This window comes from Myzus persicae, unplaced genomic scaffold (genome assembly GCF_001856785.1).
Source record: "Myzus persicae strain clone G006 unplaced genomic scaffold, MPER_G0061.0, whole genome shotgun sequence".
NCBI classification, from domain to species: Eukaryota; Metazoa; Arthropoda; class Insecta; order Hemiptera; family Aphididae; genus Myzus; species Myzus persicae.
In genome coordinates, this window is record NW_019100468.1 from 1,439,968 (window position 1) to 1,466,314 (window position 26,347).

Here is a 26,347-nt window from a genome sequence, read left to right on the forward strand (position 1 = left end):
TACCTCGATATAAAAATAATAAATAAAACAATGATTTTTAGAAGACAATAAAATTATTATCGAAATCTTAATACTATTGTAACTTAATTAATATACAACAATGACAAAATTAATGTGCATATAAGGTAAATATTTGAAAAATGTATATAAGATTTGTTCAGTAATGGTTCACTTCTGTAAGCACCAATTTTTGTCGCATATGCTATTGCATGAGCAATGTAATTTTGTTCGTGAATAGAATGAAACAAATGTCCCATTGGTCCTATAACAAATATTTGAATAAGAAATTGATTAATTGATTTTTTATTAAATATTTACCTTTGGCATATACTGCTACATCACTTCCACCATGTAGTCCCGTCTCTTCCATTATACCAACTTGTTGAGTATAATCATGACTAGATGTGCTAGAGACTGCAGTTGGATCCTGTCTTATGACTAAACTACCAGAACGTGTGTACACTGGATGTTTAGCATATCCTATGGAATATGTTAATGTAGTGTACTTAACATCATCTGATTCTGAAGTTCCTGCCACATCAAGTATATTATTCCCTCGCTTTGGATATCCATTAATTGATAATAAGTTTGCGTGGTCACTGGTTACAATCACCAATGTGTCATCTAACATGTTTAACTGCCTTAGCAATTTGATTGAAGTATTGATTGTCTTATCAAATTCAACTGTTTCGTCTAGAGCTAACCTGGCTGTGCTTTGATGATGTGCTGCATCAATTAATCCACCCTCCACCTATAAAATTATAGTGTAATGATATAATTGAAATTTATGAAAAATACTATTGACTACCAAGCCTATAAAGTGATTGATTTTCATTGCCTATCATAGACTTCAATAATATAATTGTGAATCCTTTAAATTATTATAATATGTATGACTTGCATCACATTTATATTTATTTTAAAAACAATACATACCATCAAAAAAAATCCATTTTCATTTTTTGATATTACTTTCAGTGCTGTTTCAGTCATCAATTCTAGTGATGGGGTTCCTAACATCTTTTTATTTCTAGTATATTCCATTGGCATTGCTCCGTTTGTAAATAACCCTAAATAATAAATATAATCATAAATACTTGCCGAGAGTTTAGTAACTTATTATTTAATTTAAAAAAAAAAGAAAATGAAAACCCTAATGAAAAATATAATGTTTCTAGTTAGCATTTAACAATTAGTTCAGTGGACATATAATGTAGTAGTGTAGTACCCAGGTACTTTTAAGAAGTCAATAGAGTACTGAATTACTTTCTATCACAGCAATAAAAATGCATAATTTTAGTATTTGCAAGTTTCTCATGTCATTGATGACAACCTACATGGCATATACAATATATGACCACATAAAAATCATTACATTTAATATAATCAAATTTAAAATGAAACAATATTATAAAATGTTGCTATATAGGTAATCATATATATATATAATATGTATGTTCCTTATGTAGGTGTGCCAACTGCATCACTAATTTCAATGAAAGTTATATCAATTAATTCGTTGAGATGAGCGCTATAGGTCACTTTTATCCCGGAATTCAACTCCTAGTCGATGTCTCGCACATGAACTTTTTTCTTGAAAATGGGAGTTTAATTATTTATTTAATTGTGGCAGCCATTTGTTGCACAGATGAAAAAAATCGGAAGATATAAGGTAATTCAGCTAGTTATTGGTACCTAGGTATATATGAAAATCATAAATACCTACGCTTAAAATAAACCCATTATCTATTAATCTGCCCACCTCCCACCTAAACTACGTAGTCTAAGTTCCTACGTAACTAAGCATGTATAATATAACTAGGTAAAATAATAAAATAATACATTGGTCACTAATCAGTAGTCGCCATTTATTAATCTCACTCTGGTGTTTGGTCCCACAGTGATAGAGTCCAAACCGAATAACTGACGAGTAAATAAGACGAAATGTCAGAAAATAAGAAGATATACAATATACAAACAGTGAAACCTTTAAATACCGGACCCGGACACTTTCATTCGCTATTTGGAAGCACCAGTTAGGGAAGGTTTCACTGTGTACCTACTTAAAAAATTAACAGAAAATATACAGGTCCATATAAAGCCGTCAGCACCCATGACTTCTCGAATACATAATGTTGATTCAAACCATACTGATATTAATAGCTGAGAATTTAAGATTAGTGGTGCCAGGCTAACGGAATTAAAATATACCTATCTATATGATATATATTACACATCGTATTATGCATTATAAATTATAATAATTAATAGGTATAACAATTTAATTTGGCTATGTAGTACCTATTAAATATTTATTATGAATTTATTTATGTATTTTAAATGTATATGTCATTATTCACAAAGAAAAAATATTAAACTTTAAACAATAAAAATAGAAGATTCTTTTTTTTTATAAAAATTATTTTTTTGTAATCACTATAAATTATAGAGGAAAAAATATTATCAAAATCTTTAGTGCCTAGTTACTTTTTGATATGATGCGTAAAGCACTCAAGCCGACTAGAAAATAGTATTAATCATCAAAATACATTCGATAAAATCGGGAAAATGGAATAAAAATGTGGAAATATGCCCTTTTAAATATACATTCACCCCATTAACAAGGGAAGTGAGTCCAATCGACAGTTTTTTTCCAATTTACCTACTAGTGAACCAAGACCAGTCTGTAGAGTCCAATTTAATTTTTAGTCGAATCCTCGAATGACTCCATTAACCTTAATATATTTATAAAGCAAACGTTGGTAGGCGGCGGTTTGCATTTAGGGGTGATTGTTGTTTGTAAAAATGTATTGCATTGTGATTAGGCAATTTAGCATAGTGCCTTTGGACTAGCGATTTTAAAACGTAATATGTTTGGGTGACCTTTTTTAATATCCTAGCTGTGATGCGTTGGAGCAGTATTTTATCAATCTTATTTCGACTTGAAACACTCAGTGAATTCTACGAGTAAACGAAAAGATACATTTTTCAAGTGGTTAGATTCAATAAAATTATAACTTAAAATAAAATAATGAAACATATTTTGTTTCATTTTGAAGAAAAAATGTTTTCAATTTTAAGATCCATATATTTGAAAACATCACACAATTTAGTATTTACACGTAATAACTGCACTAACACTACAACGAGCTCAGTTTTCTATTGTATGAGCAATAATACTGCAGATATCTGTGTCATAATTATTATTTATTATGTTTAGGTTGATATAATTCAGTGCAATATAATATCTGATTTTAATCTTCATAATTAATTTATCATTTATATTTTGTTTTGTGTCTATGCAGTGGTTAAATTGAGGGGTGCAGGGTGACTCAGTCACTCTACCTCTGACGGTGGTTAAAAAGCGTCAACTTTAAAAATATAGTATTATTTGTGATTTAAATTATACATGAAATAAATTACGAATTTGAAAATTATTCAGTGTTGAAAGAGGGATAAGTATATGTTTACGCAATCACTATTTATACATTACATATTATACTGATATGTATTAGACATATACGACATACGTACATACAATTATAATATAATATAATATAATATATGAGACGCTAAAAACCAAACGGAGACATTAGTCCTCCCTAGAAGTTATTTTGCGACTTTAAGCCCTGTGTCTATGGCCTATCATACTCGCGCCCAAACACAGTATAGTATAACTCAGTATAAGAAGCTCGTCCAAACACATTGTTTTCATTAGGCGTGTAAAAAAGTAATTAACGCGTGCCGCTCGTTAATAGGTAGGTAGGTCATGCTCACCCAAAATGTACTCTGTTCGTTCCGTGTCCAATAATTTTATATCGTTTACGTTGGCCAAGAACTGATGCGACAGGTTGTTGGATTGCTTATCGTGTATCCACTCACGGATCAGATCTCTGCGGTCCGATCGCACGCACAAGGATTTTTCAACCGTTTCCTTATGGTTCAGCGGTGAATTAGCTTCGAACGATCTCTTGCCGCCGCCCATTATAACCTGTTTTCGAAAAACAAATCGGTACACTGTATTTTAAAATATAGTGCTATGGTGGACACGCAATAGCAATATCCCGGCTTTAATATGAAGTCGACTAAGATGAACTCATTCAGGTTTAATAAAAAAAATATATATGTACATTATCGTTTTAAATATTTCTATATTGTGACGTTTTAAAATAACCTGACCGTAATCACCTCATGTAATAAATTACCTATGACAGGTAAGTGCCAAGTGGTAACTATATTATAATATATTAATATATTTGTATACCTACTACAGCTTGCTCCATCGGCGTAGAGGGTTTCCTTAGCGACCTATATAGGTAGGTATATATTATATAATATATCACAGAATTGATCGTTTAATCAGAAATTTCGAGGGGACTTATTATATACGTATGACAAGAGCAAACATTGAAAATACAGTGCTTTTGTACATTTTTACCAATTGCTAGTAAAAAAAAAAAATAGATATAGTTTCGACTAAAATTTAGTACCTATGAATTTCATGACCAAACATGATCTTGTGTATGTAAATAATTTTATTTTCCATATAATATGTACTACAATACTACTATATTACTACAATATTGAGACATATATTTTGGGCGGTTTTTGCACCGTTCATGGGGTATTTTTTTAGGATTCCGTACAACATTTTCAGTAGGTATAAATATAATATAAATATATTTTGTATAGTATATTTATATTATTTATTTATATTTTTTATAGCAAATAATTTATGGCAAATAGTATACATATTTAGTTTATTTTTAGCCTTTAGGCCATATCATTAGCTACCGACTTATAATTATTAACTAACTACTATAACTTAAGTCTATAAGTACTCTTTTTAAGTATCTACCTACCAGCTAGCAGCTCTGAGTTCAAGCCACAGTTAGAATAAAAAAGTGAGTATCTCTCTGCTGTACATTATATGTTGTATGGATCACTATGTAATTGATGTGTTAAATTTGAATTCAATGATATAAAATCAATGTGCATGAAATACGATTCTGAGCAAAAATGGTCTGTCAGTCTATATATAGCTGGTATTAGGAGCTAAATATATGTTATGATATTATTTATTGTCATTAAAGTAAATTATTTTACTATCAAGTATCAGTAGTACACCAATGTCACTAATACAAAAGGCTGAATTAGTTTTTGCTGAAAACATTGCATTTGGAAATGTCCTTGTGTATAAAATATAATAATATATTTTTCAATTTTAACAAAATAACTAGAATTGTTATTCTTTGCCTAAATGGGTATCTAATTTTGTCCAAATTTGAAAAACTTAAAATATCTATAGAAAAACTGTGTTTATGTATTTTTTAGATTTTGTAGTTGCAGTATGAAATACTTATGAGTAACAATAATTTGGAAATATTCGTGATTTCGATGAATTTTGTCAAGATTTGAATTAAATGGATATAAAAAAAAAAAATTCGTGCCTATGTCTCTATAAAATATACAATATTCTTGCTAATAAGGTACCTACTACTGTAATATTATAGTTGCATACACTTACTACTAATGTACTTTATTCTTGCATGTTTTTATTACGTATCAAAATTACGTATGTATAGAAAAAGAATTGGATCGGTAGGTGCTTTTTTAACTTCATCAGCTCTAGAAATGTCTCTGTGCGCTACCACAGTGTATCGCAGTGCCAGGGTCTCCGAAAGTCACTCTACACCTGTGCCTGGATAGACCAAACTACCTAAGTCTCTTATATCTTACAGTTGCAACACTAACTACAACAACTAAGACATGTCTATACTGAACATACCTACCTAGTGTTATAGAGGTACACACGTGCCTACCCACCCGTGTATGTAATAATATTGTATTATTGTTGTTGTTTCTGCATTATGTCGAAATTTAATACGTTATACGTTGTCAAAGCATTATAATGTCACGCGTGATGCAATACAATAATAATATTATTTTTTATTTATATATTATATACATTTATATTATAAGTTTGTGACATACGCCGCCTATCAACGAATGCTTTTTTTCAGAATAAAAACGTATTCATGTATACAAGGCTTATCGCAAACGGACATAACATCGTATCAACGACTGTCTCTAGACACCACATAAGATAATATTATGATTAAAATATGATAGTTTTTAGCAATTAGTGCGGTAGATAATAACTGTCTGCCGTGATCCGAAATTAAAAATATCCGAATTCCAACGTTCCGTGAGTCGTTTGCAGACGAGATATCGCACGTAGGTAGTGCAGAACACTACAATACGACATAATAATATTATAATGATAATAATAATGGTAATTTATAATAATATTAATTAAAAGATAAATAATTAACGGAAATACGTGTATCAAAAAGAAGCAACGATGTGGAAAAGAATTATACTATTGTAGGTACTTCTAATTTAAATAAAATAGATGAATATTAATGTACAAAAATTAAAAAATATTTTAATACAATGAACATTTATGAACTTGAATGTTTACTATTGAAGGGAAATTATATTTGGAGACCCACGTTAAGCTTAAGAACGGCCATAGAACGGTTTAACAAGTTAAAGTCAGGTGCTGATTTAAAGATATATAGAGGCTCTGTGTTCTATTTACTTTAAATTCCTTTATCTAAAAAGATTGGTAATAATTCAAAACAGGCAAACATTTGAATAAGAAGTAATTAAGAACAATGTTTAAGGTATACATTCATTATTTCTAAGATAATTATGTGTGTAAAAAAAAGGTCATAGGGGGTTCCCCATATCAATCCCCGTACTCTCTGCCCATTATATTAAATACTTTCATCTTAAAGATGTCCGAAAAGTTTTTTTATCTTTAGTAAAATAAAGTTTACCAGAAAGTTACTCTATTTATTAAAGCCATGAGCATACTTTCGATTTTTGTGAATAATTTGTAGTATTAAGTATAAACATTATAATACATATTATATTATGCTAACTAGTCTGAATTATTTATATATTATACTTGAATAATTTTTTTTTATATTACTACACTTAATTAATTCGTTTTTAGTCTGGATATTATGTTTTTTTTATATACTTTGGAAAAGGGTTGATCCCCGTTAATAGATAACCTACAAAAATAAATAAATGTACTATGTAGTGGTCAGTAGAATTTGGAATTATGGATTTAGTGGTCTGTATTAGAGCACTGCACGGGCCTAACTTTTGAAGTCCAAGCCCGTCCAAAATACAATTTTACTAATGATACCCGGCCCGGCCCGATTAATTTCTTTTAAATATACGGTCCAGCCTAGCCCAATACGTTTAACTTAAATATATATTATGTAATTTGTTTTGTCAATAGAAATCAAATGATAAATTAAATTAAAATGAAATCATTTATCAATTAATATTATAAAATATAAATGAAGCCCTGCCCGAACAACTAATACTGAAGTGAAGGGCCAGGCCCAGCCCGAACCCGATTTCGGTGACACAGGGCTCTAGTCTGTATGGGACCAAAAGGTTGGCGACCGCTGAATTATATAATATTATAGGATAATATAATTATTAACAATCTCAATTAACTGAAAAAAAAAATTAATAACTTACCTTAAAATGTCGTCCCGGTTTATCTTCTATGAGCTGCCTGGCAATGTCCTTGCAGTTTTTCGCACCTGGCGGCATGGCGGTGTTGCATTCCCACTTCCGGTTCGACGTCTGGGCGTACAGGGCGGCGGGCGTAGCGTCAGTTATTCTGGAGTTGGTCACGAACCCTGCGAATGTCACATGATGATCACGATGATGAGTAATGAAAAAATGTAAACAGTTTAAGAAGTCATCAAAATAAATTCATTTTTTTCTCATTAACTAATTTGGCATAATATGATGGTTTAACTGAAACAATAATATTGTCGTTTGTGGTTTTATCGAGTTCTAGACACAACCTAATACCTAATCAGGTTTTGTTCGAATTGTATTAAATTTTTTGGTTAATATAATGGATTATCACTTATAAGCAGGATTACGTTGTACTGTGGTTATAATCACCTAAGGAATAACTTATATCATAAGTATAAATATTACTATAAATTATAACATAATGTTGTCGTGCCTGTGCAAAGTATATGAATGTATAATAATAATAATATAATATTTCCACTATTAAATACAATTTGTTTAAATTACCTATGATAGGAAAAGGGGAAAAGTAGGTAGATTGATCGGCTGTACATCAGGTGTCTAGAAGATCAATGTAATGGATGTGTTAAATTTGAATGCATTATTCAATCATTGAATACGAAAAATTACGAACGGATACGGCCTTAAATGTATAGCCAAATATAGGTATTATCATGAGTTATTATTGTCATTTATTTTACTATTGGTAATGAGATGTAAGATTATAAACTACGTATTATAAATAAGCTATAACATAAAATGAATCTTAATATTTTGAAAATGTCATAATATAAAACATAAAAATATTCATAAAAGTTCAAATCCATACGAAAAATATTTTTGAATTACATCAAAAAACTTTAAAATCAATTTTTATAATTTTTAGATTTTTTGGTTATATTATCTAGTGAAGAGTTAAGAGGAACCTTTCATCAAATGGTCTAGTCGTAACTATAAAAATTGAACACCACACATTTTTAATGTATAGTAATTTGCAAATGTTGGTGATATTGAAGAATTTTAACGGATTTTGAACTTTAAATGCTTATAAAAAAAATACTGTTATTGTGCATTTTTTGATTTTTTTTGATTTGTAGGTGTATTATACTATTATATGATACTTATGAGGAACATTGTATTAAAAAAATGATCCATCATTTATTACACACACGAAAAAACATACATCATTGTAAAATCAATACATTTATTGCTTCGCTCATAATCTAAAAGTATAATGTGAGTATTTATGAGACGAGAGAAAATTCTAAATGTGCGTTTCAATATGTAGGGTAAATTTAAGTAGGTATTTTACTACAGTTTCTTTTAACTATGTGACTTTTAAAGACTATATAGCTTACCTTTAAATTTATTTGATTTCTGAGTATTTTTTCAATACATTTTTAAATATTTCAATATGAGAGATGTTTGATTTTTTTTAAAATAATAATAATTCGCTTGCATTACTTATATTTCTAGGAAAATTATTCACTCACTATAATAATAGTACTGTACTCAATACTCAATACTCCATACCAGTGGTTTTCAAACTTTTATTATACACGGCACACCGTACACTTCAAAAAATTTTCAAGGTACACTGACCTTTTTTTAGATGAAAAATTCAATGCAATCGGTAATTTATGGAAAAACCGAGGCACACTTAGTGGATACTCACGGCATACCAGTGTGCCGCGGCACCCTGTTTGAAAACCACTGCTCTATACAATAATTGTACTGTTAACTATTACTGTAACCGGATACTTTACTGTGACATAATAAATCCTTTTTTTGGTTAAATTATTATTTATTCATTAAACACTTTTATGACTCCCAAACAATCCTTTGCTGAAATGTTTTTTTCAAAAAGTATAATATGTAGACTGAAACGGAATTAGACTTTTTTCGTTTTTGGTAGATATAGGCTACATATGTCACGTAAATCTGGGATTCAGAGGTTTTTGGCGAAAAAGGCCATGAACATTTTCTTGACATACTTTATTCACATGCTTAACCGAATGTCGACTCATAATAATAATATAACTTGAACATATTTCACAATAATAAAATATTAGTATAATAGTAAATTCAAGTATACAATTATAATTGACATCAACCGGTTGACATGATCATGTAACTATTATACTACACACGGCGAGGTGTACGGTGTACCTATACAGCTATACAGCTATACTTTTAATAGCATAAATGTTAATGTATACACATATCGCATGTGCGTGTATGACGTAGCCGGTACCCATATCATAATATCAGCTCACCCATGAGGCATGAATGGAACGTAATAATTACATATTTTACTGGATATGATAATACGATACAGCCATACAGGTATAGTGTCAGTAATAATATAACTTCCCAGAGACCCAGACCATAGTATTAATAAGTATTATACATTATTGTACGGCCGTACGGGTTATTAATATTATTATAAATTTAAAAATGGAAGATAATGTTTAAATGCGTAATATAAATGCGGTTACACGATACACACGTAGAGTGGGAGTAAGAGTATAGGAGACGCTGTGGTATACAAAAAATATAAAAAAAAATGCTCAAGATTCTAGATTGTTGCTCGGTCGTCACTGGCGAAGCCAGAGCGCGGTATATCGTCTTGATATCATTTATGAAAGTAATACAAATAAAGCCATAATTTTCAGTGACTCCCTCAGTACCCTAAACAACATGAACAACATTTATCAACCAACAGCATATTATATAGAAAAATCCAAAATCAGATATCCCTCCCGGCTTCCACATCCAATGTATAGACCATTACTATTTTCTGGGTAGTGGGTAACTATAGTGACTTCGGAATCCAGGAAAACGAATTGGCAGCTCATGAAGCTACCACCTCCTGATTCACTCCAAATCCACATCCATACATCTCGGGACATAAAACATCTTATAGAAAACCACACCATAAACCAATGGCAGCTCATGTAGCTAACCCTTCACATCAAACTCAAAGAAGTAAAAAATACAGTAATGCCGTGGCCAACCATATCACTATCCAAACGACAGGAAGTTATACCAAATAGATTACAAATCGGCCACACATGGTTGACTCACAGAGACATCTTATGACCGGAACTGAACTAGGCATATGCCAAACACGAGGAGGAGAAATTCTCACGGTCGAACACAATATAATTTGGCAATGCCGAAACTTCAGTAACATTATAGCCCAGCTTTAAATTGCAGAAAATTTTGACTAATCACTAAGTCCAAATCCAGAAAACAAAAAAAAAATGCCTAAATACTTAGAATCAACTTAATCGTACAATCTAATATTATACATATCTATTGCACCATATAATCGTACTATAAACCATTGTACCCTATTACTGTATAATTATGCCATGAGCCAATAATAACCATTGTTGTTGCTGCTTTACACGCACATATTATATGTATCTACTCATAATAGGTACATTATTATTATAATATAATATGATGTATGAATTGTGTGGCCGTTGGGTATGATTTTCTCTATAGATTTATAGTTGCCGATTTATAAAGCTAAGTACCTAATAATATATAATACTGGTTGTAATTTGTTTTCTGAGTTGCGCGATTTGACAGGGACAAAAGGTAGTATACCTAATAATTAATAATTAATATACTACCCACGGCTCCCGCGTGAAAATGTTTTTTTTGTAGGTAGTATCTATAATGATATTATGTTTGTTCAGTTTGTTGTTATAATAATATTATATTGACAGTTTATGGCGCTACTTCCAATACTTTCACCATACCTAAACTGGCGTTCCCCAACAGGGTCATTTTGGTCATCTCATCTTTTCCCTCTAAATCAATTCTCTGAATAGTCATTTTTCCTATTTTAAAGTTATTTCATTCGCCAAAAATATTAAATTCAACACGAAAATTAACTCCACTGCATTCGCTTACAGACCGACCTCATCTCCTTTTGTAACTGGGCCCTATGACACAGACTTATACTAAATCTTGAGAAATATGCCATTATGTCATTTCGCAGGAGCAGTTCGCTTTTTTCACCACTCCCTTAATGGGTTTTCACTCCAGTGGGTAACGTTAATTATGACCTTGGTTTTTACTTGACCCCAACGCTTTTATTTGATCATCCTTATATTATAATATCACTGTCGATAGAGCCTTGAAAGTCCTGGGATTAATAAATCGTAATACCAAGCTATTCTCTTTCAGTTCATGTCTCCGCTCTCTTAACTTGTCATTTGTCTTCTCCATTCTGTAATATACATCATGTTGTTCGACCGTATATACCAGCGCCCATCCATCTTTGGCTTGTGAGTTGTGACCAACTACGTATAGAGTTGATCCAAAACCGTGTTTTTATTATATACCCGCTTTTTTTCTTATAAAATACCCCCCCCCCTAATAACAATTCTACTATTTGATTTTCAATATTGGCATTCCTATCCTTGTTTCACACCGTATTGATGCCAATATTTGTTTTACTTCATCTCTTCTTAGAGGTACATTTGACGCTCCCGAACTATATCTTCATCAATCCGTGTCTCAACTCCAAGCCTATCCAACAAAGCACCACTCACTTTTCTACTTTCAATCACCACCTCGAATGATAATAATCATTCCATGTACTGCAGAATGATAAAATATTTTAATAAATAATTTTAGTTTTTCGGCCACCATAATTAATTATTTTTCCGTTTCAGGTGTTTCTGATTGTAAACGTATCTTATTCAATGCGTGTCATTAAGTATATAACTATATTACTTGTAATGATTCTGTAAACCTTGTCAAATGCCACATGACGCAAAATAAAATAAATAAATATACTAATATATTATATTATTGAATTGCTCTGTGGCGTACCTATAATGCCTATTATATTGCCTACAACGCATAGTAATAAGCACATAATAGTGTCGCCATTATGAGGCATATTTTTCAGAATTCAATTTTATGGGAAAATGGAAATTAAGATTAGTGTAGTATACATATCATTAAATTTTTTTTTAAGAAGTGAATGGTGGTTTGTTTATTGTTTGAATTAAAGTCGAAACATCGAATGATTAGACGATTAAATCATTTAATCATTTTTTAAATCTATTTTATTTATTTTCGTACCAGATATCTGAACTCTGAAACGAGAAATGCGATGAGAAATATTATGACACTAAAGGAGACACGGGACTTTTGATGCGAGGAGTTATGACGTGTAATTTTTATCAAAAGAAGTACCTAATTACTAAAAATTGAAATGTATTGATTTGTATCAATATACCGCTATCCCTAATTTTTACTTGGGTGGAATATTAATGAAAAACACAACTGGTTACAATCAAAAAAAAATGTATTCATCGTATTTCAGCAGAAGTTACATAGGTTTCAGGTTTGTACATAGAAAAACATCTGAAAAAGTACTTGCCATTTGGAATAGGTAGCTAATCGCCCACCAGAGGCCCAAGCAACTATAATTGCAGAACATTTGAACAAATGTCGACTTGTATCTAATGAGTGATGATGGGGTTGGTTTGTGTTTTGATAATCATGTTAGGATGTAGGATAGTAAATAATAAAAAAAGATATGACCCAAAAAAGAATACTCAAGTAGATAGTGATAATCAAATAAATATTCTTGAATTAACAATTTACTAAATAATAATATCTAAGAATATCTGCTGAATCCTTGACACATATTCCGGGTTTATCAGTTTTATGTATTTTTGAATGTAACGCTAACAGTGTAACCCTAACAGTTAACCAAAGAAGGAAAAAAATATTTTTCAAAATTATTATTACAACCTCAATTAGTGGAATATTCGGAGTTTTTTTGGGAGGGGGGACTCGAAATAATGAATTTGTATACTACAATTTATTAGGTACAAAATATTAAATTAATGTGTTAAAAGAAATAGATACAATGGGTTACACTGTATCGTAAGGAGGGAGTAAAAAAAAAATGTTCTGGATGTCGATTATTACACATTTTGATTTTTTTTATTGCAAAATGATTATAACAAAGAATCAAATACATCGCTTAATGTTAATACGATAACTGACATTTGACAACGATACATTATCTGAAGATGAACTGATCCATAAATTATATTATGTTAACTATTTACAAAATGTGTTTAAATTATCTGTTTTTATAAATTAGGAAAGGTTTTCAAAATTATTTTAAACATTTAATAAACTTAATGTATGCCTACACAAAAAAGTATGAATTTTTGGTTCTATTTTTTTTCAAACTTACAAGTTACAACTTGGAATTTAAAAAAATTAATCCACTATTGAGTGGTCGTTATGCCATTCATTATGTATAACACTATTTTTACATTTTTACAAAAAAACATTAAATCCTTATAGGTACTATTATTTTTTTTAAATCGTCCGAAGAAAACAACAATTCTATTAACCCAGAAAGTTTGATTTATCTGCAGTTTGTACCAACCTATACTGCTATACTACAGTGTGTATTGAATTTTTATTTTAAATATAATGATTAACACATTCATCTGTTTAACTAGGTATATTTTTCTCTATTTTTAAATAACTGAGTAACAACTAACAATATTTTTGTACGATCCCTCAAAAAGACGATTTGGAACGGTTCCAATATTCGTTTGTTTTGTAAATTGTATTTTTATTTCGCGCAGTAATTAACGATAAATAATCGAGTAGATTTATTTATTTATTTTCGAATGTGTTTGTCAATAATATTATACCCACAGAAAAAAATTTTTAAAAAAATTAGAAAACGTACGAATTGTATAAGTAGGTATACATATAAAATGTTTACGAGAAGCGTTCGCGTGCGTATAACGATGCGATTACACAATTAAATTGACTACCTATATAGACATTATGGACTTCAACTACTTCATTAGTCACAATATTTGCATACATGTCACGACCACATGGGTTGTATGTAGTATGTAAATAGCTGGACAAGCTAATGGAAATAATTAAACTCAAATTTAGCTATGTTAAAACAATATCGTTAAGTTCGAGGATTATAGTTAACAATAATAAATAATAATACCCTCGCCAAGTTCACATAAAGAGTATTTTTCGCCTAATTATACATAATATTATTTTGTCAGGAATCGTAAGATTGTAACATCGATTATTTAACGCGATTAATGTATAAAAGTATAAAACCATTAAAACCAAAAATGCAAAAAACCTTTATAAAATTACAAAGTTAAACAATTTAACTGCATAACTACCTATTGTGTTAACGCCTACGTCTTCGACAATATGCCTTGTGTGTTATATTCGTGTGTATTGTTTATGCATTGCACAGGGCATAATATAGTTTCATAGTCTTATGAATCTTCAGTTATACTTATAATAAAAAAAATGTTATGGTAATATAATAGATCACTGCATTGACGTATTTACCTAAAAACAATTTAGTTTAAAGTGCATCATACCAGTGCTTTTTCCAGCATCTTGCGCCCACGTGGCCAACGACGTAAGTCCGGTCCTCGGAGAATTGACATTGCCACAGTGAGTAAAATTGTTGATTTCGTAATTGGCGTCCAGGCCAATAACTCCCTGATTGACCTTTACACCCGTGAACATTGCAGTTGCCGAACTCGCTGCATCCGGCACTTGTTTGTTGACCGAATACGTCTGAAACGCCAAAGATGATGCCTCAAGTATGATATATTATATTACCCGACGGCCGACACAATATAATATTATATTATATCGTTTTACCATTTAACAGTCTGTCGTTATGTTCTATTATTGATGACTTTCGACAAATATTGTACGAGACGAATTTTATTATTTGAGAGTTGCGCGCAACTTACTATACGCATAAGTATCACTAACTTTGTGTAGTTCAGCCAATATTTTGAATATTTAAAAAAATCACCCCAACACGTTTCCCTAAATTTTAAATCACCAATTTCCTCTTGCACTACATTTACTATTTTACTTACGCAAAATGTACTAACAATTTTTATCTTCGTAATATTGTGTTCTAAGGTCCAACAACTTTAAAAAGGGGTCCAACATTATGGTTTACAATTGATTTTCTTTATGCATTTTCAACTCAAAATAATATTAGAAAATGTTGATATCTTGATTTTGACATATTATAGTCAAAATCCTATCTTTAAACATGTATTAAAAATCATTATGAGTATGAATTTTAAAATTCAGTTTTCTAATTTTTAGAAGCAGCAAAAAAAATTTTTATCGACGTTAATAGAAAAAAAAATTCAAGTTCGATACTACATACCTCAAAAACGGTTAATATATTGTTTGAAATTTTTATTTTGTGTGGAAAATGGAATTATCAACTTTCCTTGATAGTTTAGACTATTTACAGTTATTTGTTTTTGAGTTACTATAGAGATAAGTTGTGTAGTTGGAATATTCTGTACAAATTCCCGTTTTTTCTTTATTTTTCCTGTATTTTATCGGCACTTTTGAAAACGAATGGGAATTTTCTATTTTTAACTTTCTAGAACACAATAGGTCCAATTTGTTACCAGAAACCAACCTCGAAGTTAAAAATCGAAGCATACTTCGACTCATATGTGTGTACACAAACACAAAAAAAAATGAAAACACATCATTGCAAATTCAAAATACATTCATCGCTCAAAATCTCAAAATGTTTTTAAAACCGATTTTTATGTAGAACGTTGTAAAAACGTTTTTTGGACATACTATATATAATCAATACATTCAACTATAACTATTATGATATCGAAAAAAAGTCACGATATTCAATTTCGAATACTGTCCTTAAAATATTGAAATTTTTCGATTGAAATAAGAGGTTTGTAAATAAAATTGTGTGTAGCAATTGGATAGTAAATTCGTAACATATTAACGTGTAAAATTAATTTGCAATAATATTCTGTGTCAGCATCATTAATAACAATTTACGCAGAACTAAAGAAGTATGCATAAACAACATGACCCTATATTTAATCATGACTAATTTACTTATTTTTACGTGTAACAAATAAATTCAATTAGCTACTGTATTCGAATTTACATACGACCATTATTAGTAGTAGACATTTATTTTGATGATGTTTTTGTACAGTCTACAAAGACGTAATGCTGTTAGGAATTCTTGTTTTAAATTAAATCAATTAAAAATCGTGTAATTATATTGTAATACCTACTCACAAAAGTAATGGTTTTTAGAAAAGTTGCTTGAATATATTTTAATGTAATTTACATTATGTAAAATATCGGAACGATAATACAAATATAATAATCATAGTACATACAATAATATAATATTTTTCAATAAAATAGATAAGAATTATTATATTACCTATAGAATTATAATTTATTACATGATATATGATACACACCATTTTTTTATAACTGTTTGCCCTAAGTAGTAATAAATTGTAATTGTGAAGCGGTTGCTGACGAGTTAAATGTTGTAAATAAAAAAAAAGTTAAAATGTTATCAACATGTATAATAATATTAGAACATTCATAATACTTTTGTTTATATTTTATTTAAGTTTAAATAACAGATTAACAACCAATTTTAAGCTTAAAACCATTCAAATTATCCTATATTATAATGTTTTTTTTTCTTAGTAAACAATTAACAATATATTATGTAACGTCTCAACCCGAAATGACTTTGTAAATACGTCTTATTAAATACTTATGATTTATGGGTCATAAAAACGATCAGACAAAAATAATTTAAATCTTAGTGAACGACAACATCGGCGTAAGAATGCATTTATCAAAGACGCTAATACGGTTAGGAGCCGGCTATATATATATACAATTAAACAATGCTGCTTACAATATCTGTTAAGACAACGTTTCTACCACAGATTATTCTGTGTTTGTACTTGCTATAATTCTTCTGAATTGTGACAAAAGTATTTACAATATTATATACAGAGCGTGTGCCACCGACATCGAGATGGTGTGGAATTTATATAAAATTACTTTTTCTCTTTTCTAATCCTGCAGTAATCCCAATAATAATTGTGTATGACAATTATGGAGGGTTATAACAATAGTCAACAATAGTCACATAAACCCATTGAAAATAGTGACCTTCGGTAAAAAGAAACGACTTGGTAACTTAAACGATTTAGTGACCGTTTCCGCGCCTATAATATACATTGTGCATTAAACATTATTTTATTTGATATATAATATTACTCGACCACGAAACTGTAGTACAGCCGTTGTCCCCGTAAGTATACAGAATTATAACTAAGTAACTACTCGTTCGAAATCGTACCTATATATTGAAATTCTCAGAAAAATTCTACATCGAAATATGGAATTAAAAATGTTGGCTGTCATTCAAAAAAGTAAAAACGAAAACCGATGACGATAAAAACAAATATTTATAAAACGATTATTCAAAAAACGTTGTTCTGATGAGTGTTTGATGACTTCAAGTCATGTACACATTTTTTATTTACAGTTATTCGTTTGTTGTCTACTCTTAAAATACTCGCTTTGTATAATATACCAGGAAAATGTATTATGAGAATAATATCAGCGCAATGGGTAAGAGTGTACGACAACCAATGCGCCGCAATTGTGTAGGTACTCACTTTAAGCAGGCCCACGTGTGGAAACTTTTCGAAAGTCAATCGTCCGCTCTCGCCGTGCTTGTAAATTCTGGTGGCTGTTACCGTGTTCGGTCCCATCCCGTCGCCGATAAACAGGATCACGTTTTTCGCCACCTTGTTGTTGGCCGCCATGTTCAGAGCTTCGTCTAGCTCGTTTTTGCCCACCGACATCCAATACGCTTCATCTACATAATATAACAACGTATTTATTCGCACACTGTATAATACATATAACACGCACATGATGTACACTAAACGTAATATACATTATTGACTATATTATGGATTGGTGACCGCGACTGATCCATTATTTAAGTGGTTACATATATATCTTGTGGCGGATGATGTTCTTTGTGGTAAATATTTGGGTAACAGCGTCGACAGTGTGATCTACTGGCTAAAAGCTAGGCCACAGTGCCTAATCTAAAACTTTGTGGTCTTTTCGCGCAACATAAATGTATTAAGTTAAAACTCTTGCAGCCCGGCCGTTGTCGAGAGATAGGTCGAAATCGGATCAGTCTCTCGTAGAGATCAGATGATGCGCGCATTTAGGTCTGTCGCAACAAGCACGAATTTATAATCACCTGCGGGCTGTAAAAGGCCAGAGAAAAGTTTTTGGATCCAAAGACTGATGCCCATACCGAATAAATGGAGAAACCCAAGAAATGTTATCGTTAAAGTGATGGCGGTTGTCAAGGTATAATACATGCTAGTAAAAAAAAAAAGATTTTTTAATATAAAAGTTCATAGTACTTATACAATGACATTATCGTTAAAAAATTGAGATTTTTCAAATAATAACTGTGTTTTTAGGTACTTTTTTTTTGTTGCGAATAATCATGCATTGCGTTAAGTTGAATATAAAAAAATTACAAAATCGATTTGTCGAAAATGATTTTTAGTAAAAATTCTAGTTTTTCCTAATTTTTTTGTTTTCCCCTTATTAAGATGCCATTGTTGTTAGATAGTGTACATTTTTTACTTTTGAGCCTCCTAACTTCCAAATAAATTCAATTTTCTACCAGAAAAAATATTGAAGTTGATAATGAGCTATTATACGCTTTTTCAGATTTTACTGCTTCAAAACGTGATGACAGACACGTGGAAAATCCCTTTCATTTTAAAAATCAATACATTTATCGACTCGCTCAGAATCTAAAACAAAAGACTTAAAGGTAGGAAAAAAATCAAATACCTTATTTAAGCCTTAAAATTGAATAAAAAGTTTCTCACAACTCGTTATTATAGATATTTTTTAAAAATATTATGGATGCATAAGCAATATTTTTTGTATAAGCATTTGAAATAAACATTTACAGAAAATTCGTCAAAATCACAAACATCTGAAAACTATTTTATAGTTAGTGTATAAATTGTTGAATTTAAATTGACCGAAATATCTAAACAAAAATATAAAATTGATTTTTAAACGAAAAATAACGATTTTAGTTACTTTGTAGTAATTCAGAAAAAATTTTCTTAGGGATTTGAAACTTATATTAGATATTATACTTTTACACAGAATGATATATTGAAAACGTTTAGATTAAATTGTATGCTATTGCCTATTTTATATTTTACACTGTTATTAATAGTAAAATAAATTACTGCTGTAGTAATTGACAGCAATAATATAATATGTACTTATATGAAAATAGGCTGACAAACTGTCTACAGAATCGTTCTTCGCATGCAATAATTTATCATTGAATTAAAATTTAACACATCCCTTCACATCCTTCTCAATGGAGTGGCACCTAATTTATACATTTTTTTTATTGGAATTAAAATAAAAAATTAAGCTACATTTTTGGAGTAATTAAAGTTTTAATTTTGGTAGGGTATATTTACACTTAAAATAATAATTTGTTTAAATTTTTGTTTTTATGTTGAAATTTAAAAATATTAAAAAACTTGAAACATTCTACTATTGATTAAATTAAATTGCCATTTCTTAAACAAAATGATGTGTACAAAATATTTTGTCTGTTATAATTTATAAAAACAATTTAATTTTTTTAATTGTTCAAGTTTTTTTAAAATTATTAATGTTGATTGAAATATTTACATTTGTCCAAAAATTCAATGCATTATCCGACATTAGTTGTTAAAATAACAATTTAAAAATACAAAAAAACACATGCATACAATTTTTTTTGTAAAATTAAAGTTTTTTTTTTTGTACACATTGAAACTAAAAAACAGGTAAGTGGACAACGCTCTGCTGTACATTAGGTATTTAGTTGTTTATAGAGTCACTGTAATGGATGTGTTAAGTTTTAATTCAATAATCATCATATACAAAAATCGATTGTGAGCGTGAAGACAGTCGTCAACCTGTAATATTTTATATTAAACATATTATGAAGTATATTTGATGATATTATTGTGATTAAAGCAATTTATATTGCGTTATTATTACAGTAGAAGAAACATACATCATTGTAATATCAAAACATTCATCGTTTCGCTCAGAATCCATAATCTAGCTAACGATATTGGTTATTTTGTTGTAATTCATAAAATATTATTCATAGGAACTTTGAAACTTTTCCGTCACTACGTATACCATTATTATTTACTATTATACACAATTAAATATTCAAAAAATACGGATTTGATTTATTGTTAGCAAAGATTAGTTCTACCTACAGTATTACTGATATAATACTAATGTAGCTTAGCAATATGAATATAATGTAATAAAATATCTACTGGACTATTTTTTTAAGGACCGTGTCCACTCAGTGCAGTACTGCAGTATAGTATCGTTTTTCGTAGGTGACTCACATGTGGTATATCATTGAATTCAAATTTAAGACATCCAATAAAATGTACAGAGAGTAGAGACCTACTCAATATGAAGAGGTACACTCGACTCCTACTATATGCAATAGAGCGTCAGCACCGGTTTTTAATTAAAGAAATTTAAAAATGTTTGAATAAATCTTTATTTTTTATATGTTATAATAATATACATAAATTTATTTTTTACTTCATAGATTATTTTACCCAGTGACTATTATTTTCATTTATAGCAAGAAAATGGTGGATTTTATAATTATTGTATTTCATAAGATTAACATAAATTTAAAACATTATTTAACAATATAAACAATTTAACATATTAAGCTTATCAACTTATTAGTAAATAGTATAACTCCTTGGTTTTCTTAGACATCTGTGATTTAATTGTAATATGTTTAGAATAATGGAAAAATATTAATTGCATTAAAAAAAAAAACATAGGAGTCGCTCTACTGTACTTAATGTAGGTTTCAAGTGTACCTACTTTGTCAACGAGTAGGTTTATGTAACAGGTGTATTATATTTGAATTTAATAATACGTCATTGGACAAGAAATATGATTCTGTCCCACTTGGTACCAGCATCCACCCTCAAAGGGGAATTGAAGATTTGATTCATAGTATTTAAGTATTTGATATCAATATTATCATAACGGCCATGGTAACAATAACAAATGTTATGAAAATCGGTCAGAAAAAAAAGTTGTAGCCATCTCAAAAACGTATTTATGTTAAAAAAAACACATGACTTTAACACCAATACGTCATTTATCTCTCTGCTCAGAATCTAATATAAAATATAGTTTAAATTCATTGACGACAAAACGAATATTTAAATTTGTTGGCTTTAAATCGTTTGTATATAATATGGCTGGAATAACAAAATGTGCGAATCTCAAAAATTCTCCATGTAACACAAAAATCTGTACAGCACTCATATCATATATAATATATATTTCATATAAAATATATACTATTGTACCTCTATACACCTACGATTAATCGATAATTCGTCCACCCGTACCACGTGCTATACCGCTTTACCAATTCGACCAGTGTAGTCGGAATAGGTACAAGTATACACACGTGTGCATTTATTTTTATTTTTTTTAATACTTATCGATTTTTTATGATACGCGTCCTATATTATAAATTATAATATAAATACATATTATAAGACACTACACCTACCGATTGCGTACTTATGTAATAATTATATTATAAACAACAAAAGACATTTGATCTTATGATCTTATCTACAGTGTAATATATTTCTATCTTTAATTGAACATGGAAATAAAACGATAAGAAAAGGCGCATTGCAAGGAAAAGCGCATCGTAAAATAATAAAAACTTTTGTCTTTTCTACAACGTGTCCTAAGGGGAGGGAATTGCGACATTTGAAAATATTCCCGAAATTACCCCTCATAAAGAGTTAACAATCTCTTTTTTTATGTGTTTAATTTGCATTTAAATTTTTACTCATTCACTGAATATTTTTTAAAATTGAAAAAACTATTTAAATCATACTTTTTTAGATTAATTTTTCTTTTTTTTACATGCTATTTTTATTGCACTATTAATTGACACGCAATGTACAAAAATACATAGTACAAAATATTTTTACAACAATAAAAAGAGGAAAACTAAATATATAAAAAGATAATAACTCCAGGTTGTAATTTCATTTGACCCGAGCCACATCTTATTTTCAGTGGGATGCAATGTTCAAATCGCACTCGGATTAAATACAGGTTATATTAGCATTGCACTCGATTCGATCTATTATTCCACAGAATTAATATTTGAGAACCATAATTTTTATTTGGTTGTAGTTGACGATTGCTTGTTTGTGTCGATTGATTTAGTATCAATAAGTCGTTATTGTTCGAAGTTATACACGATGTAGACAATTAATTTAGATAGATCTACAGTTTGAATACATGTTTTTATTTATAAATTGTAACTACCAATGCAATATTTATGTACAGTGGGACACATTTGAGTATAATTTATTAACTATTATAGTTTCGTGCTTTTTACCTTCGACGAAAATCCTGGCTGCCACCCGGCAGGTAATCATTATTAGCGTCGCCACCAAAAGCTCCAGCCGATGACGACCCATCATCATGACGTCGGCGTGGCGCGGTCACCGAGGGCACAGGGCAGTAATCGAGAACTGTTTGACGATAATATATCGACAGTGATGATATTACAACGATAATGTTAACAATAATAATTTGATGTCATATATTATTCGTTCGACGTTTAAACAATTATTACTATAATTTTAAAATATATACGTAGTGACCTCGTAAAAAGGTGAAAATTTGTTCACGTCGTGTCCCGGCCGCGTAAATAATCAAATGATATTATATTATATTGAATATCGGTACTCGATGGTGTGAGAGTGAAACGAATTTTTTTCAAAAAAACAATCTTCTGTTCGAATCCCGGCGGGAAACAATGTCGAGGAAAACTCGCACCAGAAACGAAGGTGAAAACGAAACCTCGGACCGTCACGTGCGTACGCTATGATGATAATATTATTTATGATATAATAGTTTAATATGTCGTTAATAATATCGTGTGTAGAGGTACTCACGTACCACCGGTGCCACGCGGATCGCAGTTCTGTCGCGATTCGTTGGCGTCCGAAACCGATTTTTCGTATTAACCCACTCCAGCGGCGCACAGTACACACGCGGACGCCGTACTAGCGACTAGCGACCAGTCGCTAGTGCCTTCCACCTCCCACCATCGCCGCCGTCGCCGCGGAAGCGCACGCCGATCTGCTGGCCGGAATACAGGGGAACGAAAAAAAAAAAAAAAATTAATAATAATAATAATCTCGAGCGAGAATCGACGAGATCTGTGTACTCACCACGGCGATTCGGGAGGGGGAGGGGGAGGGGGTGAGACAGCGGAATTCGCCCCCGGGAAGTATAGACCATTCGTATTATTATGCAATAAAATACGTCTCTCCGCAGCAGCGGCTGACGACGATCTGAGGACCGATCTATATAGGACACAGGTATTAGATGGGTACTCGTACCTACTGTGATAATATTATATATAATAACGGGACATCGGATACTTAAAAACGTATTTACATTTTTTAAAGGTAACTCTGCTGCGTGTTATTCGGTAACGGAGAGCCAACAGTTACCTATTTTAGTCCGAACCCGACAGTATGCCTACATCTCATGCATACATACATGCGTACATCACAGACATGAGGTATAATATTGTAGAGATTTCGAATTATTACCTACCTACAATACTATATCACAATCCTGTTTTTTAAAAAAAATTCTAGATATATCCATTTTATGTTAATTCGTTAAATGTTGAATAATCACAATTATTATAATATTAACGTTGAGTGGTATTCAGTTGGGCAAGTGCTAAACCTCATAGGCCGGGGGAGTCAGGTAAACGATATAGAGGAGTGTACAGATGCATAATGCTTGCCTATAAGTTATGTAACACGCATAAGAGACCGCGGCCACAAAATATACGAATTAGGAAGGCTAACGAGGCGAAACACCCTGTATACGTGTGTGTTTAATTTTTTTTTTATGCATAATATATCCGCACACATCGGCCGTTCACACGTGGGCCTCTGCGCACTCGAAGTTTTCGGGTACGAAACGCTTGTGTTTCAACAATATTTAATAACATTATGTAAGGTATAGGTACACGCGCTCACACATCACATACCAGTGCATATCATTATATGTATACGTTTATTGCCCGAAGCATGACTACCGTCCGATTACACGGCCGACACTGTATAACGTATGAATGTGAAACATTATAATAATAATAATAAAAATAATAATATGTATACCTTTATTACTTGTCTAGTATCTATCTGCCACTTTAAATTGGTCGTTTATTTAGAGCTGATAACCGATCGCGCTATAATACACTAGCATGCACACGCATCACGGATTTTATAGCTTTTTGGCGTTTAAACCTCCCCTCCCACACACACACACACACACACACACACACACACACACACACCTCTACAACCATCGACAACTACTTGTGAGCGATATCTTAAATGTCATCGAGTTTATCGCGATGCGTTTCAATTATGTAATGTTTACAGAGGGGTTTTCTTAACAGTAACACTATTATCATTGATGAAGCATAAACGTTTTTTAAAATATTTTTTTACTTAATAAGAGTTATTTTTTCTAACTTTTCTATAACTTTAGACTAATCAATTAGTAGTATATCTTTAATCGTGTTGGTTTGTAAATAGTGTAATCAACTATTAGTGATACAATGATAGCAATATTATTATCGCTCAACCATACTACAAAATAACATAATAATTCACAATAACGTATATATCTATCATAATAACTCAGTGAACTGTGACCATATGACCAAACTGTTTACAACCGTGGTGTAGACTGTATAGAGTATAGACCAATCCACCAAGGTGTACACATAATTTGTTGATTCTGAGCTTTTGACTATTGAGTTTTTTTTCTTAGATCTTGACGGTCAAGAATTGACCCCAGGTTAAAAAGTAAATCAAAAAAATAATTGTATACCAATACCACACAAGTACACAACTATACTCAGCTCACCTAAATCTAATAGGATGCATATGATAATGATCCATAAATTATTTTAAGTTACTTGTAATTAGTGAATATGAATTAAGATTAAAGAGTTAGAAAAATAAAAACGTAAGGAAATCACATGCAAATGTTGTTTTGTAATCAACTCGAGTTATAAATACACAATTTTTTTCAAAAACGTTAATACTTTTTGGGTTGATGTGAGTGTACTGTGTATACTATTAGAGGAATCATCCTGTATTACTTATAATAAATTATAACATAATGCCATAATACCTATATAACTTGTAACGTTTCGCCATACACGCTTGGATTGTTTTCGTGTTTTAACGGCCTCCAAATTATGACAGTAAAATAACTTCGGAATTTATTATTAATTATAAATGTCGGCTTAATAATATATAAATAAGTATATAAATAATATACGAACCAACACTGCAACACTGACTACGACTCGCTAATGATCAATGTAGCAAGTTAAAGTCAATATTGTATTAATGTAGAATATTGTAGACACAGATAAGCCAGGGTGGTTTCCATAAGGATACTTTTTTTTCGTGACTTAATTTTTTCTCCAGTCGTGAAAAATACATAGGATAAATAAACCACTATATTTGGAGTGGCGAATCTGTCAGAAAGATTTTTGAGTTTTCACCTATCGATTTGACATATACGGTATACGGATAATGGTATCAACACTATACGCGGTCGACATCAG

General features: G+C 30.6%; 1 protein-coding gene across 1 annotated transcript; it reads right to left on the minus strand.

The window, feature by feature from the left end:
* Positions 1 to 23,743, minus strand: LOC111034810 (alkaline phosphatase-like). The gene is made up of 8 exons (XM_022316578.1): positions 23,069 to 23,743; positions 18,201 to 18,403; positions 15,060 to 15,261; positions 7,567 to 7,730; positions 3,778 to 3,991; positions 937 to 1,070; positions 319 to 751; positions 1 to 262 (listed from the first exon to the last, which is right to left on the minus strand). The coding sequence occupies exons 1-8, from the start codon at positions 23,154 to 23,156 to the stop codon at positions 84 to 86; spliced, it is 1,617 nt and encodes a 538-aa protein (XP_022172270.1). The 5' UTR covers positions 23,157 to 23,743; the 3' UTR covers positions 1 to 83.
* Between the last annotated feature and the right edge of the window lie 2,604 nt (positions 23,744 to 26,347).

Excerpts from the sequence above, each read along its gene's own strand:
- LOC111034810 (XM_022316578.1), bottom strand. The coding sequence starts at position 23,156 with ATGATGATGGGTCGTCATCGGCTGGAGCTTTTGGTGGCGACGCTAATA. Across the intron at positions 15,262-18,200 it reads CACACGTGGGCCTGCTTAAA|ACGTATTCGGTCAACAAACA; the intron begins GTGAGTACCTAC and ends TTGGCGTTTCAG. Across the intron at positions 263-318 it reads TGTAGCAGTATATGCCAAAG|GACCAATGGGACATTTGTTT; the intron begins GTAAATATTTAA and ends TATTTGTTATAG.